Here is a 19,710-nt window from a genome sequence, read left to right as displayed (position 1 = left end):
ATTCGTAGCTTTTTAAGTATCAAATCAATTTTACGGGCTTAGTTTTGATAAGCCCAATTCACCTCATTAAAGAGCCGAAGCCCGATATCGGTACTTGTGGGCTGGAAAAGACTTGCCGTCCGGGATCCAGTTCTTGAAAGTTGAAAAGCTGACGTAACTTTTCATAAAGCAAAAAGGTATTAAAAACTGGAATTTTAAGAATCATTGCGATGGCAAATTTCTTCAAAACCGAGAGCACTTCTGTGAAGCGTGGGAATTCAATTAATCAACGGTCTTCGGTTGGTAAAAGAATGAATCTAAGATTCTTGCCTTTGAGTTTCTTTAAAGTTCGGTAGTATTTTACGGGGCAGGAAGAAAAACAATGGTTTGGGAAATTGTTCTGTGGGTGATTTTTGCAATCATGAATCTCGTCCTCTTAGGATTAAATTTCTACCAGGTATTGTGTAGTTTTTTGCTTTTTTCTTGGCAGGATAGTTGAAGCCCTTTCGCTTGTATGTTTTTACTAGCAAGTTGTTGTTTTTAAGGTTAGAAAATTAAAATCTTGATTATTAAAGAACGTGATAAAGCATGCTCATGTGTTCGTGTAAGAGGAATCCCACTTGTTCTTGAGCTGTTTCTTGATTAATTACGGCAATAAAATTGTGGTTTTTTGTGGAGGGCCTGTTGCTTGAGTTCTGATTTGAATTTCTTTCTAATATATGATGATGATTTGTTTTTTTTTACCTTTCCTTGTGATTTTGAAAAGATATTCCGGTTCACTATTTTAAAGCTTTTGTACTTGTTTTATTTTGTTAGATCTTGGTTTTGGAGCTTCTTATTTGCAAGAAATTTATATATCCATACACTGACATAGTCTGTTTAAAAGTATTGGACTAGTTAGAATTTTTTGATTCTCCAAAAAGAAATAATTTCCTACTTTGCTTTGGATATAGAGGCAATTACGGTGCAAATTTTATAAAGATTTAATCTTTTTTATCGCTTTTGTTTCAATGGGTGCACCCTTGGATAGGTAAACAAAGATGTATATGGCAGACTATAGAAGTGTAGGCTATACTAGGGAAATGCTCTAATCATCGGCTATCATTTTCTGGATTGCTTGTTAAATTATTCTGGCCTCAATGCTCGGACCAAAACTCTATAGCGAGGGTTGAAACAACATTTTGCTCTTCATAAAATTTGAAAGTATTTTTGAAGTTATCGATCCAAATATGTAGTTGGGCTGCAATACCTCAATTCTCCTATTAGTTAGAGAAAATGAAATACTAAGTGATTAGATTGAGATGGGTTAAAACAAACTCTGCAGAATAAAGTCTCAGAGTATACCTCTTAGAACTGAAAATTTATTGAGTACAAATAAGTGGATGATGAATGAGTTAATCATATCTTAAATAAGCAAAAAGATTTATAAAGGATTAAAAGTTGGTGAGATCCTCTTGCTCATTTCTACATCCAACATGGAAGATGTCTATTAAGAATTTTTTCTATACACCAATTTGTTAAGTCTTAGCCATCGTTCTAAAATTACAAGACCTGGTTACTAGCAACATTGAAATTCTTGACTACCACTATGCTGGAATTATGTCCCTAGACCCCTCAATTATTTTAGATGCTGTGAGTCAAGAATGAACACTCAAGTCAGTTTCACTCTTTTAGTCAATGTGTATCAAACGTTTGGATAAGTAATCCTAAAACCTCCTTGCTTAATAATTTAGATCGGTGTTGAGGAGTTGAAAGACACTAAATCTTGATAAATTAGAAAGTTTATTCGTACAGCTGATACAACAGATATCTCAATAGTTCAATGGACCTACAAAATTTGAACTATTTATATCGGTGCTTTCTGAAGTTTGGATTCTGCTAGTCATTGGGTTTTTTAAATTAAATATTATAAATTTTAAAATAATTTACCAATTCATAATAAATAAAAAGGATTTACATTTATATAACAAACTGATGAATAATTCCTCGGATTTCCCAATTGTCGGGTTCCACTTCTTTGTTGAACTGATCTACACCTAAACCGTTCAACAATTTTTTTTTAAAAACAAATATGCTTTGAAATCCGAGCAATAATTGCATAGATTTCGACATTTTAATTTTTTTTATTAAAAAATTAAGATCCGAGCAATAATTGTTTGAATCAAAATTATAAAAAAAATTTAATTGACTTGATCCGAATAATTTTAACTCAGATCCTAATGATGTTTTTTAAAAAATATATAGCCTCCGATTCGAGCAATTACATATCGTGTACTTTGACTTGTAGTGTCACACGCTAATCAAATATCCTGATACCAATTCTTTGAAACATCTATATTTATTGATGTCAATAAAATCCCATAAAAAAATTCATTGATGTGATGATCAATTCAGAGCAATTGATCAATATAAATAATTGGTGCACCGGTATATTTGAATGTCGTGCAGCACTACAAGCCAATCTACATGATATGGAATCGCTCGGATCCTATATCTTTTTTTCTAAAAAAAAAATTAGGATCCGAGTTATAATTATTTGGATCAACTCAGTTATTTTTAAAAAATATTTTTGAGCTCAGATCTTAATTTTTAACAAAAAAATAAGATATTCCGAGCAAACAAATACTTATTTTAAATAAAAAAATTCTTTTTCCGTTGAACCGGTCAAAGAAGTGGAACGATATCTGGGATATCCGATTAATCATTTCTCAAATTTAATATGATCTGAGTAATGATTCATCAGTTTGTTATATAAACGTAAATCCTCTCCGTTTGTTATAAAATTTAACATTAATTTTTTTTAAAACCCTTGCATCATTGATTCTATATTTCTTGATATTCTGAAGTACAAAATTGAAGGTACTATGCCGGTGGTGGCAACTATACTAGTGCGTGGATACTGTGATCGTCTTTGTCTTGTAGCACATACGTGCTTATTGGTGTTATTATTGACCGAGCTTTATTCTTACTAAACATTATATGTTATATCCACAAGTCCATGATAATACAGTCTATGCTATTCCTGTACGAGGATTGTTTGTGCCTTAGAAAGCATGACTAAATATCTGGTGATGAAATTGAAGTGTACTTGCTGGATGACTTCATATCCAAGTCTCTTGGATGTTAACATACAGTTTTGTTTGTATATGCCGAATGTTTATGTTGATTGTCTAAGCCGGATGTTTGTCCTGATTTATTTTATGCATATTATAAACAAAATGTTTGTAACCATTTCAATTATTACGAAATAATGTTCTAACAAATTATGATTTACTTTTGTTTCAGTTAAAGATAGACATTACTGTTTCTAAAAATAAAAAATTTTGGTTGATGCAAAACAAAATGTTTCTGAATGAAAGATTGAGAATTATTCATGAATTAAATTGGTTACTTTTATGCATCTATGTTACGAATCCTCAAGTCATTCCGAAGATTTTTTTATGAAATCATTACTTTGGTACATTGCTATCTTCCTGGCTAAACCATAATGTAAGCTTTCAATCTTGAGTAGTATTGAAATATTTATATTTAATTCGTATTTAATTTCCTTATTTGTAAACGCCCTTTCGTTGTCTGTATGTATGTGATTACGATATGTCTGGACTTGTTTGCATCTCAAACTTTCTATTTGGTTTTCTGTAGTTCATAGGCTTTTCGGATTTGGAGGCAGACTACTTGAATCCCTATGAATTATCATCTCGCATCAATTCTGTGATTGTTCCAGAGTATATGTTACATGGAGCATTCTGCATTCTGTTTCTCTTGACAGGGCATTGGATCATGTTCCTACTCACACTGCCTCCTGCTTGCTACAATCTGAAGCTGTAAGTTCTATCACGTTACGTATGACTTTACTACCTTTCTCGCAACAACTTCCTAATTTGTGATAAATTACTGTAGTCCATGTGAATCGGTTCGGTTAAATAGAGTCTTCAAGGAGCAAAAGTACCTGACCAGATTAATGAACTTGCATAATCTTTTTGCGGGGCATGTTTTGTGAATCTTTTCTGAACTCTTCTGTTTTATCATTTCAGGTACTTGTCACGGCAACATCTTATTGATGTGACCGAAGTTTTTATAGTACTCAACTCTGAGAAGAAAGTTCGGATCGTCAAGCTTGGATTCTATGTTATTTTCTTTGCCATAGTCATCAGCAGGTTTGTCCAAGATTTTTTTCCTTTGAATTATTTGTGTCGTTTACTGAGATAAGAAACTTTGAAGAAATAATCTTCTCATTGATTTATAAAGTCTTATCCTATAAGTTAATCTATCTACAATCTTATTTTAAATTAAAAAGAAAAACAAATATTATCTAAGAATTAAAATACTTATCCGAAATTTAACACTTCTCCTCATGCTGGCCTGTATATGTTTATCATGCCCCGCTTGAAAAGCAATTCTTCAAAATTAGCTCGAAATAGCGCCTTTGTTAAGATGTCTACCAATTGCAAACGAGTAAGAATGTAGCTGAGATGCACAATCTTCTCTTCAATCTTCTCGCTTATGAAATGTCGGTCTACCTCAACGTGTTTGGTTTGTTCATGATAAACTGGATTTTTGGTGATTCTGATTGATGTTTGGTTGTCGCACGTTAATTCCACCGACTGATAGCCTTCCAGTTGTAGTTCACCGAGTAGTCTTTGAATCCACATTCCTTCACAGATTCCATGAGCTAAAACTCTATATTATGCTTCTGCATTACTGCGTACCACCACAGATTCTTTTTTTTGCTTCGCTGGGTTACTAGATTTCCCACACAAATGAGAGCAGTAACCTGAGGTAGAACATCTATCACTTGGAGAGCATGCCCTATCAGCATCACTGTAGACTTTGATATTCCTGGTGAAGGTTTTTCTAAAGATTAGTCCATTCTCAAGTGCCTTTTTCAGGTATCTCAAAATTCGACACACAGCTTCCATGTGTTCCTCGGTTGGATTATTCATAAACTGACTGATATCGCTCTCAACAAATCCAATATCAGGACGTGTATGACTGTATGAGATATATATATTAGCTTGTCTGCCAATTTTTGAAATCTTCCTTTATCAACTGGCAAACTATCTTTCATCATTCCTACCTTGATGTTTGGGTCCATAGGTATCACCTGGTTTACACCCAACATATTTGGCTCTTTCAAGAGGTCTAGAACATATTTCATTTGGGAGATTGAGATTCTAAGTGACGATCTAGCTACTTCCATTCCAAAAAAATATTTTAAGTGTTCCAGATCTTTCATCTCAAATTGTTAGAGAGCAACGACTTTACATGAATAATTTTCTCATGATTCCAAGTGAGAACGATATCGTCAAGATATACGATGATAACAGTGATCTTTCCATCTGTTGAGTGCCTGACAAACAGTGTATGATCAGATTGACATTGTTGGTACAATCTTCCTTCAGAACATTGGTGAATTTGCAAAATCAGGCTTGAAGTGATTGTTTAAGGCCATAAAGTGATTTTCTTAGCCTGCGTACCTTGTTGACAGTCGTTTCTCATTCAAAATCCGGAGTAATATCCATGTAAACTTCTTCTTCAAGGTTTCCATTCAATAACACATTCTTGACGTTAAGCTGATATAGTGGCCAATCGAAATTAGCGGCTATCGACAATAATACTCGCACAGTATGGAGCTTAGCCACATGAGCAAATGTCACTTGATAATCAATTATATATTCTTGTGTGTATCTTTGAGCTACCAGTCGTGCTTTAAATCATTTAATAATTACATTAGCTTTGTATTTTACGGTGAAAAGGCCACTTGCATCCCGCTATCTTTTTACCGGGTAGAAGTCTGGTGATCTGCCAAGTATCATTCTTTTCAAGTGTCCTTATTTCATCAAAAGTTGCAACTTTCCAATTTGGGTCCTGGATGGTTTCTTTGATATTTGATGGAATTTGAACCTGATCTAAATTGGACACAAGCTCGATATACAGCTGATAAGTGATCAAAGGAAACAAAATTGCAAATAGGATGTTGTATACAAAATCTGACTCATTTTTCAATGCAATGGACCTATCATCATGGTCATTATGCTCAATTTAGATGGGTTAGAAGAAGTGTCACCTTGATCATTTTCCATGGAATCTGGCATCGGAGAAGATCTATCGCTTGGCTGATCCTGCATAAGTTTGGTTTGCTCTCAAGCTGAGATTGCGTCCTGCTTGAATTGACATGGGGCAATTTATCGGGAAGTGTTGGTTGAGGCTCAAGGTTGGATTTTGGTTGGGTAGGAGCATCGGGTGATGGTTCAAGTGATGATTTGGCTGGAGTTATAGGCTCTCAATGTTGAGATTCATCACTTATATTTTCCCCTCGAATCGAGCAATTGGGATAAAATGGATCAGGTCACATCCATTGAAGTGTAGAATTTTGTCGTTGTTGTGGAATAACACTTGTAGCCTTCTTTATTTGGAGAATAACCCAGAAAAAGGCATTTGATAGACCGTGGATCGAATTTGCCCCTATGTTGGGAATGAATGTGAATAAAGATGGAACATCCAAATATCTCAAGTGGGAGGTCGTGGAGTAGGCGTGTATTTGGGTAAAATTCAAGAATGACTTGGATTGGAGATTTGTAGTTAAAGACACGAGAGAGCATTCGATTGATAAGGTAAGTTGCAATTAGGATAGCAATTTTCCAAAAATGACGTGGGACATTATTTATAAATAAGAAAGAACGAGTCACTTCGAGTAAATGACCGTTCTTTCTTTTTAGAGACACCATTTTCTTGAGGCATCTCAACGCAGGAGCTCTGATGAATGATTCCTTGGGAGAGAAGGTAATCACCTAAGACAATTGAAATAATCTCTGGCTTGATCAGTTTGGAGATCCTGAATCTTGGTGGAAAATTGGGTTTGAATCATTAGATTAAATTGTTTAAATGTTAGAGATGTTTCGGACTTATCCTTCATTAGAAATACCCAAGAGAGGCGCGCATTATCATCTACAAACAATAGAAACCAATGAGACCCAGTGATATTTTTTGACATGTGAAGGACCCCAGATGTCAATGTGAATGATCGAGAAGGTTTATATGGTTTATAAGGTTGTGATTTTAATGTATTTCTTGTATGTTTAGAGAATTGATAGATATCACAATGCAAAGATTTGGAATTTTTCTTATTGAACTGGAAAAGAAACTATTTTTCTAAGGCAAAAAACTTGAGATGGCCTAAGAGATTATGCCAAAGAAAAATTTCACTAAATTTATTAACATAAAATGAATGATGAAATCGAGAACTGGAGGGGTTCAATTTTATACTTCTTGTAGGATCCCTAATCTTGAAAAGATACATGACTGGACAAAGATCAGCACTACCAATCGTCATCTCCGAAGCCAAATCCTGAAAAACACACGAGTCAAGCAAGAATTAATTGTGCAACTCATATCAGCATTGAATTTACTTATTGAGAGTAAGTTAGATGTTAAATCAAGAACAAACAAGACTGATTTGAAACAGATATTGTGAGACAGTCGCAACAAACCAGAATCAAACACCTTGGAAAGAGATCAATTCGCTATTCGGACTGTGTGCATATTTTGACAGGGAACATATGAGTGGAAAGGAGAAGTATTTCCAGTCATATGGTCCGATGCGACTGAGTCGATGATCCATGAAGTTGACAGATCTTGCTGGGAAGAAAAATCATTAGAAAATTAACCTTTCTGGGTGGAACATTAGGTGGTTGTTCCAGTGCCAATAAGTATGGATTCGATGGGTTATGAATCTATGAGTAGCTTTTTGAAGAATCTCCATTTGAGCCACATTAAAAGGTGGAGGATCAGAGGAAGAACTCTCAGTTGCAGCAGAGTTACCACGTCTTTCTCGCAAAGCTTCCATTCTCCTAGTTTGCCATGGATTCTCCAACAAGTTTCTAAATTATGATTAGGTTTCTCGCACTTTTCACAACAAAGTCGTCCTTGTCGTGTTGATTTTCCACTGGAGTTGGTTGTTGGCAGAGAATTGGACACGTTGTTTGAGGCAGCCTGATCAGTTGACTGAGAGGAAGCTGGGCGATGAGATATAAGGGCCGAACCATCAGCAAAAGCGATTGAATGAGATTGGCCGCCCACATCAATTCGGCGGCTCTCTTTTGTCGGACCTCAGAGAAGACAACCCGAAGATTTGGAAGCAAAATGCGGCCTCTCACGTCATCAAGATTATTATGGAGGCATGAAAGAAATTTAAAGATTTTTTTTTCTCAACGATGTCTGTAACGATTGTCATCTTCTGGGAACTTCTAGTCAAAAACTTCAAACATATCCAATTGTTGCCAAAACCGAGTGAGGTTAGTAAAATAGCGAGCAACAGTGTTATCACCTTATCGCAGATCGTGAAGAAGACTTTCAATTTCAAAGATTTCGGACGTATTTCTCGGGAAGAGTAGGTATCCCTTGCCGCATCTCAGGTTTCTTTCGCCGAATTATAGAGTGAGAAATTTTCTCTGACTGGTCATGCAATTAATTAACCAAGACCATTGTTGTAAATGGCGGGAGGTGGTGGCGGAATGGTTAGTGACGCGGTTAAATTTTTTTTAAGCAATAACATTTTCATTCCAAGCCTATCGGGGGTTGTTTTGAAGCCCAACAATTTATTTATAGAAGACTCATGACCCGTTTTTTAATGGGCTAAAGCCCTATTGGCCCAAAATACAAAATCCCATAATCGAATGGCTTCTTCTTGTTTTCTCTTTGAACGTTTCAGCCACTTCTTCTTGTCTTCTCTTTAAAGTTGATATTGTATCTCGTTTTTCTTTAAAACTCAAAACCCTAGCTCAAATGGCTTCTTTGTCTTCTCTTTTAAGTTGATATTGCATCTCGTTTTTCTCTAAAACTTGAAACTCTAGCTCAAACGACTTGTTCTTGTCTTCTCTCTATACGCCTCGGTCGCATGCTCTTCCGCCTCCGCTGCCTAGACCTGTTGTCCGACCGCCTCTCATGCCTGATAGCTTAAGGCCGCCTGATGCAAAGGCAGGGCGGGGCGGTCGAGGACCGCTTCGACTGCCATTTAGAACACTGACCAAGACATGACCATATTATTTTCAACATTCCACGCTTTGAATTTTGAATTAGAGGAATATGGACGCTTTGATTCACCTGGAAGGAGTTCGTTTTACCTTTTCCACATATGAGCATCATGACGTACTGAGATCGTTGAAAGTAATTTTACCCGTTTAATTTATGGTTGGTGGTGGGGAGGGAAGTGTTGTCGGTGATTAAAGTCGGCGCCGACAGTGAGGAGGATGAGGCATCGGAGGAAGAATAAGTCAACATGCCATATTTAGTCAAGGACTTTTTCTGTTATCTGATATCATGTCCTTTACTGAGATAAGGAACATTGGAAGAAATATTCTTCTCACTCAATTAATCTAAAATGAAAAGTGACAACCGATTTGTAGAAGTCGTATGCTATCAGTTAATCTAAATACAATCTTATTTTAAATTAAAAAGAAGTCTATCTAAGAATTAAAATACTTATCCGATATTCAACACTTCGTTTACCGGACTTCAGCATTAGCATTAGTGCTTCAACATTACTTGATCGATCATTGGGAAGTTGTGACTTTTTTTGAGTCGCTTTTATGCTCTAAAATATTTTATGATTCTTGATTCATGATGTAGAATTCTAATTTGCAGGCTCGCGTTTTCTGCTATAAATGCTGTGTTTGGTGATGACGATGATCTGCGTGGATTTAGTTTACATTGAATTTCAGGAAGCCAGTTGGCGATTGATTCAATTCTTCACACTTTCGTCCCGGAAAGATGTTGAGGCTCTGCATGATTTTTGTTCTCAAATCTTTTGGTGTGTGTGTGTGTGTGTTTTTTATATTATCATTTCTAATATTTTGGTGTATTGAGGAGTCCTACTTGTAGATGTTAGAACTCGTACATATTTTGCGATTTGTTGCCATTTTTAACTTGGTTTATTCTTTCATAAATCCATGTGTCTAAATTAATTAATCGGTCTTCAAATATGAGTTTGATAAGACACATTTTGAATTTTGATCTTTTATGAGGATAATATATTTTAGTGGGTGAAATGTTTATCGTTGTTTATTAAATGATTGAAAAATAAAATAAAGAACACAAGACCATCAAAATTATAATGTAGTTTGGTCTATCAGAACTAAGTATTCGGAATCACGTTCAGATGTCAAGTTGATTGATTATTAAACTTCAAATGTATAATCATACAAGGATTTAAATACACTAAAAGATTTCTTCTTTTTTTTTTTTTATGATGTCTTTGTGATGAACATTAAACTTCACTTGACGAACATCATTTGTCTTCAACTCCGTTTCAATCGAACTTCTTTCGATACTACAAATTGTTATCTACATCACTTTCGTATATCGTTGAATGAATGACAAAACTTTGAATGTATATGCACCACTACAAATTGAAACTCACAAAATGATTGTGTATGCACCACTTTGAATGTGTATGCTCCACTACTTTGAATGTGTATGCACCCACATGATGAAAACCCATTATCTTGCACCGTTGTATCTCAGGACGAGACTGTTGTACGTCAAGTGTGAGGTTTTGAGTGATGCGAGAAAGATGTTGGATGAAATGCCTAGAGGAATGTGGTTTCTTGGATGGCGATGATTTCTAGGTATTCATCTACTTTGAAGCTCTCATCCTTTTGATTGAGTTGTTAAAATCAGGTGATCTCTGATGCATGTTCAGGTGGTTTTGTGAACTGACTGTTTTGTCTGCTACTACCATCGTTAGCATGATGATATTTAATATTCTTGTTTACGATTCATCTGCTCTTGACCGACTTCTTGAAATAGAACCTAAAAATGCTGGGACTTATGTAGTTCTTTGTAATTTATATGCACGTGGGGGAAGATGGGATGATGTAAAAAGATTGCGAGAGCTGATGAAGGAAAAGGCTGTGGTGAAGGAGCCAGGAAAGAGCTGGATTGAATTTGGCCGGACTATCCATACGTTTTATGCAAGTGATCTATCGAATTCAAGAAAAACATGATCTAATCTATAAGGTAAATGATTCATCTGATAGTTTAAAGTCAGCTGGTTATATGCCTGATCTGAGCTCCGTGTTATATGACGTGGATGAGGAGCAGAAAGAGAGAATTATGCTAGGCCATAGTGAGAAACTAGCTTTGGCATTTGGAATTATCAATATATCTGAATCAAAGCCTATACGCGTGATGAAAAATCTACGCATTTGTGTGGATTGGCATAACTTCACAAAGTTTGTGTCTCAGGTTTACGGCAGACAAGTGTTTATTAGAGATAAAAGTAGGTTTCATCATATTATACACGGAAAGTGTTCGTGTGTAGACTAACTGGTAAAACTCTTTGAGCTTCTTAATGCGGCACTAGTTGGGTAGAGAGTTGGAATTCAGAAAATCATGAGACACGGCCTCAACTGACAAATTTTAAAAAAGTCAGCTTGAAATCCCCGGAAACTCTCAAGACATTGCCCAGTTCGGTAGTTTACAGATGATATATAACACCTTTCTTCACTTTCAGCTTCCCCATGTACTTCTCAAACGAGTGAAGCAGAGATCAAGATCAACAAAATAAAGACAATTTTTTTAATAACAACGCTTGACACCACATTAGTTATACTACGAACATGCATATCTCGAAACCATGATACTTCATACGAAGTATAGACATTACATTACATGCATGGGGAGTTTTAGTCTCGCATTTGCTATGGATTTTTTTTATCAGCCTATTGTGAGACTGATTCTGATAATTTGTTGTATACTTTCTTTTGGCCTTTCTTGTAGGTCACATCTGTAAACTAACCATTTTTAACAAATGTAATTTTAATGTATAGATTTGTTATCCTATTTTTGTGTTTGATGAGTAATGAATGGCTTACAACTTTATTTTTGGAAAAAATAACAAGTACATGGTTTCCAGGATAATGTGTCTAGCATGTTACAGTGGCCACATGGTGCCTGTGGTGTACACAGAGACAAAAAAAAAAGGTTGCATGTTATTTTTTTTATCATTGTCTGATTTCTGTTACATTAGGAATAAGAATAGTAAGTACCAAGTGCTTGTACAGTGTTCATTGTTGCAAGACACTGAGATAAGAAAATCTTTGGATTTATTGCCATATTTCCTTACAATTTGTTTGTAGGGAAACAAAATATCATTTAAGGTCAACATTGGATTCTTTGAAGTAGTCCTGTGCGGAGGAGTTCAATTTGGAACAAAACCAAAAACAATAAAATAGACATTATCCTTTTAGTTATTTTTTTTATAAAAAAAATAATGATAATGTACATCAATTATATGGAACCCACTTTAGTTGGCAACATGAATCGCAATCGAGCATCCATCAAATGATGACCTGGATCGCAGTTATTTCAGATCTTTCTATTTTGAAATAATAAACAATTAAATAAATAAATCTCTTCTTGTATGACCAAGTTGAAGGTGTGATTAAATTAATCTTTATTTATTTTTTCCAGACAAATGTACCCATAGGCATGTGTATGTTCTAAATGTGTACTCTTTTACCCAATAAACTATGCTCTTTTTTGAAATTTCCATGACTGTCAACTTTATATCTTTCATTTTTTGGAAAGAACAAAAAAAACTAAAATAAAAACAAACAAAAAATAACTCACTTTTGGAAAGTTGGTCAAGTTTTTTTTATGATTCCAAAAATATCATTTAAACTACTCTCAATTATATATAGCAAAAACATGTGTGAGACGGTCTCACGGGTCGTATTTTGTGATACAGATATCTTATTTGGGTCATCCATGAAAAAGTATTACTTTTTATGCTAAGATTATTACTGTTTATTGTGAATATCGGTAGGGTTGACTCGCCTTACAGATAAATATTCGTGAGACAGACTCACAAGAGACTTACTCCTCAATTATATATTCAATATTTCAAAAATATTATTATCGTGATTGAAAGGGTAATGTCATCATCAAACCATCCTTTTCACACGAACTTCAAATCTTGGCGGAGGAGAATAAAAGAAAGCTTCAAGCAATCATAAATTTCAAATTTAATATAATAATTAGTTTTTACCACAACACATGCATCCAACCGACACCGTTTCACCTCCGTTTTATTTAATTGGAAAAAAGAATAAATAAATAATTAAAAATAATAATACAGTTACCAGCACTTGCCATGATTCCCATCATCACCGCTCGCAGTAACTAACAAACCTCTCAACCTATCCATTTATACTTGAAAACACGCTCACTCCTCCGTCTTAGATTTCTCTGGTTCATGACGCTACAAGAGACAGCTGCTTCTTCGATCTGCTCTGCGAAAGCTTTGGTGAATTTTCTACTGCTCACATTTTTTATGATCTATGTAGTGTGTTGTTTGATCCGATTTCGAGATTTTCGCAGTTTTCACTGTTTCTGTTGTTTTAATTGCTTTAGTCGGTGCTACTGGAATTAAATAGCTATTTTCGTAATTCTGATATTTATTGAATGAATATTGAGAGAGTTACTGTTTCTAGCTCAGTAACCGTCGGTCGATCATGTGCGTGCTTTTGTAGCGTTAGTGTTTTTTTTTATTTTCTCTGCATCTTGATCGTTAGTCCATCCTACACTAGTAGAAAATAACATACAGGTGTTGTCGGGGTAGATATGGAAATTACTTTAAACGATATATGCAGGATCCTCACATGTCTATGATGAGTGCTCTTCCGATGTAGCATCCGCCAACCCCTTTTAGTAAAGGTTTAAGGACTTTGAAATTGGAAGTTAATGTTTGTTGTTGCTTTGGTATGTTTTCGTGCATTAGAATCTGTGAAATGTGAATAGTTTGATGTGCTACATTTGAACTAAATTAGGTGAACAGATCTTCTCTTCTGTTTTTCTTTCTTTAATTTTGGTGCCTACTGCTTAGATTATGACGGCGTAGCTTATTGATTGGAAAGTTTTAGGATAACTTGTGGTTGTTTTACATCATTCTTGTGTTACTTTGGCTTGGGCTCTGAAAGGTGTTAACAAAAATTTGGTTTGAGCTGCTAATCCAATTGCAGCTGACTATTGTCACCTTTATCATTGTTGTGATGAAAATGAGTTGAACACTTGGAAAGAAAGAATGCAAATTAAAGTTATTCATTTTTCAAACAATCGTGGAAGGTAGTGATTTTATATATATCTCTACAATATTTTTTGGTTGAAATGAAAAGCTTGGTATTGCGGCTGAAATCATAAATGCAATGCATTCTTTAAAAATAATAAAATATTAGTATCTTTGTCTATCTGTCTGGAGATGCTAACACGGATCGATTTTGTTCATTTGATCTCTATTCAGATCAAGCACATATGCATGCCAAAATCTGTGTACAAGAAAAGAGTGGTTAGGGGCAAAGGGTGACTCGGATGGGTAAATGAGTAAAGGTGATAATTATGGAAGAATTATCTCAAATAATTATCATTTAAGTGCTTGAATAAAAACATTAAATAGTTTTATATCAATGGAGATGAAATTCTCATCTTCTGAGATCGAGGGGGTATAGATAATGATCGATCATATATAGTGGCAACATGGTGCCAAACGTGCGCAAAAAAATTTTCAGACTTCTTGAGAGGGTCCTCTTCTCCATTCTTAACAGACCCTCCCCATAAAAATGAAGGAAAAGGTTCATTATGTGTATTGTCAATATAAACAGCAGAGTTATATCATGAATCTGACCATCTCTAACTAATTTTTTTTTGCAGAAACAACTAGTAATTCTGCATTGTACTGTAGATTTGTCTCTAATTTGAATGAATTTGACTCCTTTCATTTGGTGGTGAATAAGGAGTCCTATACTACTATGTATGCTACACTTTTACTCGATATATAATTTGTTGCAGAATGTAGACAAGGTTTAGGTTTCCAAAACGAAAAAGAAGAATGTAGTTAAGGTTAGACCCTTCGAGATACCGATAGCGATGCAGTGCTTTGTACAATTAAATTTATACTTCTGATGAAAGCCTATCAGCTTCTTTTTTTCCTTCTAAACAAATTTTTTTATTTAGTGTTTTTTAGCTAAACCTTTTTATTCTCGTGAAATTCTGTTACTATGGTAAAATGGGTTCTCTTACTTGTGTCATCATAGTTGTTCCTTTCTCACTTTTTTTCTTTGGTTGATTTTGTTGTAGGTGGAAAAGGATTGATCATGAAGGAGACACAAAGGCGAAGGGGTCCCAACAACAAAGAGAGAAACTATCCTTCCAGATCTGATTCTGGAGATCATAAGCCACAAGAAAAGAATGGTGGAAAAAACCTAAAATCGAAAGAGATTGGTACAAAAGCTTTTTCAGATACCGTGGAAATCAATATAGAGGCAAACATAGTTGCCAAACCCCCTAAAGTTAATGAAAATGATGTGGTAGCTTATACGGATGAAATCTACAGATCTGTGGAAGCATTACATCATAGTGAAACGATGAAAATGGATGAGAAAGAAAGTGATGAAAAACTAAGTGATAATTCTAATAATTGGGAGAATGATTCCAGGGAGGGGGTTGCAGATGAATCTGACCCTGAGACAATCAATGATTCAGTTTCTTCTCATGGAGATTCCCTAACAGCTGACGAGGAGAATGTAGAAAAAGTTAGCTTGGTGCCTAAAAAGATTGGAAAAAATGCTTCCTCTGATGGCTACAATATCCGTGCACCAAGATCGAGATCTGCAAGTAGCAAAGCATCAAGTGACACTCCAAAGAAAGGAGTTAAACCTGATAATGGACCTTTTATATCAACTGCCAAAACTACACCTGAGAATTCGAAAAATATGAAAGTCCATCCGAAGCCTTTGGTAGAGGCCTCAGTTAGAGCTGATCACAGACCTATTGAACAAGAAAAGAAGGTAGATATCCAAGATGAGACTTTCCATTGTGATAATAGTTCTTGTAATGATGTTGAATCAGTCAACACCATGGAAAATTATGCACGGGACAAGGTTACGTTAGACCAAAAGATAGAAGAAATGGAAACTCGGGTTAAGAAACTTGAAGGTGAGCTGAGAGAAGTTGCTGCCCTTGAAATCAGTCTCTATTCTGTTGTACCAGAACATAGTAGCTCTGCACATAAAGTGCACACACCTGTAAGGCGCCTCTCGAGACTCTACATTTTTGCTTGCAAGTACTGGTCTCAAGATATGCGAGCTACTGTTGCTAGGAACATTGTATCTGGACTTGTTTTAGTTGCAAAGTCCTGTGGAAACGACGTTTCAAGGTACGTATTAGTTTTCATGTATTTTCATTCACTTTAGATTTACAGCTCCTGAATTGATCATATTGCTTCTTATTAGGTTAACTTTCTGGTTGTCAAACACTGTTGTTCTGAGAGAAATTATATCCATAGCATTTGGAAGTTCCCGTCGCTCCAATGCTCTATCCAAAATGTTTGAGTCTATTGGACAAAAAAGGAAGAGTGAAGCGAAGGCTTCATCTTCAAAAAATAGTAGTACTGGGAGTAGACCACTGAACAAGCAAGGACTCTTACTATTTGTTGATGATTGGCAAGAATCAAGAACCTTAACTGCTGCCTTGGAGAAAGTCGAGTCCTGGATGTTTTCTCGAATAGTTGAATCGATATGGTGGCAGGTGATTACTTTATGGCCTACATAGATGAATTCTTGGTGCAACACACATGTGAATGGCCTTTAGTACTGAATAATTTTTTTATTTTTTTTCTGCTTCAGACTTTGACACCTAATATGCAATCTCCTGGTGATGATTCCACAAATAGCAAAACTTCTGAAAGGTTGCTGGGTCCAGCCTTGGGTGACCAGCAACAGGGGAACTTTTCCATTAACCTCTGGATAAATGCCTTTCAGGATGCTCTCAAAAGACTTTGCCCTGTCAGAGCAGGAGGACATGAATGTGGTTGCTTGCCAGTTTTGGCAAGGAAGGTGTGTAGTTTTGATGCTATTATTTACCATTTACCTTTTCCATCTTTCTGCCCATGACTCTAGTTTGTTGTTTGAAAGGTGATAGAAGGATATTTGAACACAATTAATAAATAAATGATAATTAGCTGAATCAGGAACTCTTTTATTTATGTTTTGATTCTGTTGGTTTTTTTGGATGCTAAATTGATGGTGTCCAATCATGTCTGTTATTAGGTACTGGAACAATGTATTGGCAGGCTAGATGTGGCAATGTTTAATGCCATTCTCCGTGAGTCAGTCCACGAGATCCCGACGGATCCCATTTCTGATCCAATAGTGGACTCCAAAGTTTTGCCCATCCCTGCTGGAGATTTAAGTTTCGGGTCAGGTGCCCAGCTTAAGAATTCTGTAAGCACTTCACTCCTGTTGTAAATAAACTTGCATTGCGTTCAATCAGCAGAGATGCTTCACTGTCGTTCAACAGAAAGTTACTTCATCCTGTTATGCCGTAAACTTGTTTTTTGAAGATGAATGCACAAGTGTCCTACTTTAACTGTCTAGATTTGATATGATCTAGTCAAACCTTGGTGGCGTTTCTGTATAACCCCATCTGAAGCCTGACTATTTAGAGGTCCATGTATGCATACAACATACATGGTAAATGATCCTTCCTTGGGCTTTTTTAGGTTGGCAATTGGACAAGATGGCTAACAGAGTTTCTGGGCAAGGATGCTGATAGTCCTGCATCAGATGGAAAAAACAGCTATTGCACAGATGGTAAGATGGATGATGGTGAAACGAAATGCTTCCCTCTTCTTAATGCCCTGAGTGATCTTCTCATGCTTCCCAAAGATATGCTCATGGATCCAACAATGAGAATGGAGGTGTGCCATATTTAAAGATTATCCTTCTGATATGAATTCCTCTTGCATCCACAAGATCTTCACGCTTATCTTTCTATATAGGTGTGTCCACAAATCAGTCTCCCATTGGTTAAGCGAGTGCTCTGCAACTTCACTCCAGATGAGTTCTGCCCTGATCCCGTCCCAGGTGCTGTGTTAGAGGCACTAAACGCTGAGGTAAGTTGTTTTATATTCACCCCTGTGTTTTTATCTCTAAAAATTTACTGCCATCAGAACTCTATCCGAATAAATTACTAGTGTTTTATTTATAAAATTAAATCTGGTCGAATAGTTTTTCACCGCCATGAATCCCTTTGATCATCATTTGCCTCGATTTATTTCTCAGAGCTACTCTGTTAATCACCTCAGAATGAATGTAACTGATCATGGATTTGCATCACGACTAATAAATTACATGATATGGATTTCTATTTTATATGTATCTTTTTAGTCAGAGAATTCTGTTTGACATGGAGTTTGAATCGAATACAATTAAATGAATGAGACATGCCCTTGACATCAGAGCATGGAATATGAGATGACACTATATCTGGAACTGTGTTTTGAGTCATTCTTTTAATGACCTTGTTATGTGGGATGGCTTGACTACTCTCTAATCTTTCTTCATTCACAGTGCATTGTAGAACATGGACTATCGGTAGGCTCCTCCAGTAGCTTCCCTTATGCTGCTGCTCAGCTTGTGTATGTGCCACCATCTTCTTTCGATGTGGCAGAAAAAGTAGTAGAGGTGGGTGAAAACTCTCATTTGTCAAGAAGTTCGTCCTCGGTGCAGAGAAAGGGGTACACCAGTGATGAAGAGCTGGATGAATTGGAGTCTTGCCTGATTGACAAATTATTATCATCTCCACGTGATGAAAGCAAAAATCAAGAAGAAATGGGGTGTGATGGAGCAAGTGTTAGGTACGATCTCCTCCGTGAGGTGTGGCTATCCACGGATTCATGAAAGCTTATATTATGCCTCATTTTGTATGAAAGGTTAATATATGATGAGTAATATATTTCATCCATAGCGCGTGAGATTCATTTCAGTCCCATAGATTATTACTTATATACGTCTGAGCTTGCTAGTTTCAACCAGTATTTGTTGGCTAAACAAATTTTAAAAATATATATATTAAATTTTTTCAGACATTTGACTTTTTACTTTATGAACTTGAGAAAGAAAAACAAGAATTCAGTGAGTCTCGAACTCCAGATGATTCTCGTATTTATGAGCATAGATGTCATTGTATGCAGAGACCGATGGAATCAGCTATTTCCATTACGCTTATTACTTGTGAAGCAGCGGGGGATCAAATGAAAATGATATATGCTTTAAATTAAATTTTTAACACAATTAACCTGGGCTGGGTTATAACTTCACTTTTTCCCAAAACACGTCTGATAGCTTAAGCCAATGTTTCTTCATCAATCTTCTGTTTTCCCTCTCGATGAACAAAGTTCAAGATAAAGATTGAAAAATTCACAATTCATGCACAATGCAACACAAAAAATGATGTGAGCATGATATTTTACAAGAACGAACTGGACAATGGATTCCCAAAGCGACAGCACTCAAAAAAATGAAGTTACAATCAGAAACAATGTTCTTCACTTGAAAGTTCATACAGGAACTGAACTGACAGATTCAATACAGCCAGAAATATCGATATCTTGGATACTTAAAGTCGTTCTTGAGTCAAGACATTGAAGTGTTTTAACAATTTCCCACATCGATGGCCTCTTTTCAGGCACAACAGAAGTGCAACGAGTCGATTTCTAGAGCTCCCATCATTTGTAGTTGGGAAGAGGTACTCGTTATCTTAGAGTCAAGAACCTTTAAAGCTCCATTCNTCCAAAAATATCATTTAAACTACTCTCAATTATATATAGCAAAAACATGTGTGAGACGGTCTCACGGGTCGTATTTTGTGATACAGATATCTTATTTGGGTCATCCA

General features: G+C 35.8%; 2 protein-coding genes across 5 annotated transcripts; both read left to right on the top strand.

The window, feature by feature from the left end:
* Window positions 1–176: 176 nt before the first annotated feature.
* LOC140983482 (protein cornichon homolog 1) lies at window positions 177–9,987 on the top strand. The gene is made up of 4 exons (XM_073450556.1): window positions 177–436; window positions 3,622–3,803; window positions 4,014–4,136; window positions 9,622–9,987. Exons 1-4 carry the CDS (start codon window positions 362–364, stop codon window positions 9,689–9,691), a joined length of 450 nt encoding a protein of 149 aa, XP_073306657.1. The 5' UTR covers window positions 177–361; the 3' UTR covers window positions 9,692–9,987.
* Window positions 9,988–13,105: 3,118 nt separating this feature from the next.
* LOC140983457 (uncharacterized) lies at window positions 13,106–18,818 on the top strand. Of its 4 annotated transcripts, none has more exons than XM_073450531.1 (8): window positions 13,106–13,285; window positions 15,112–16,189; window positions 16,266–16,560; window positions 16,659–16,868; window positions 17,082–17,255; window positions 17,534–17,731; window positions 17,813–17,926; window positions 18,384–18,818. In XM_073450531.1, the coding sequence occupies exons 2-8, from the start codon at window positions 15,129–15,131 to the stop codon at window positions 18,711–18,713; spliced, it is 2,382 nt and encodes a 793-aa protein (XP_073306632.1). In that variant the 5' UTR covers window positions 13,106–13,285; window positions 15,112–15,128; the 3' UTR covers window positions 18,714–18,818. The 4 variants fall into 4 exon arrangements, with proteins under 4 accessions (XP_073306632.1, XP_073306638.1, XP_073306645.1 ...); XM_073450537.1 differs by lacking the exon at window positions 13,106–13,285 and adding an exon at window positions 13,399–14,103; XM_073450544.1 differs by lacking the exon at window positions 13,106–13,285 and adding an exon at window positions 14,167–14,364 and having other exon boundaries at window positions 17,813–17,933; window positions 18,394–18,523.
* The last annotated feature ends 892 nt before the right edge of the window (window positions 18,819–19,710 follow it).

The sequence above is a fragment of the Primulina huaijiensis genome, chromosome 1 (assembly GCF_012295235.1).
Source record: "Primulina huaijiensis isolate GDHJ02 chromosome 1, ASM1229523v2, whole genome shotgun sequence".
NCBI classification, from domain to species: Eukaryota; Viridiplantae; Streptophyta; class Magnoliopsida; order Lamiales; family Gesneriaceae; genus Primulina; species Primulina huaijiensis.
This window is presented reverse-complemented; position numbering and strand designations above follow the sequence as displayed.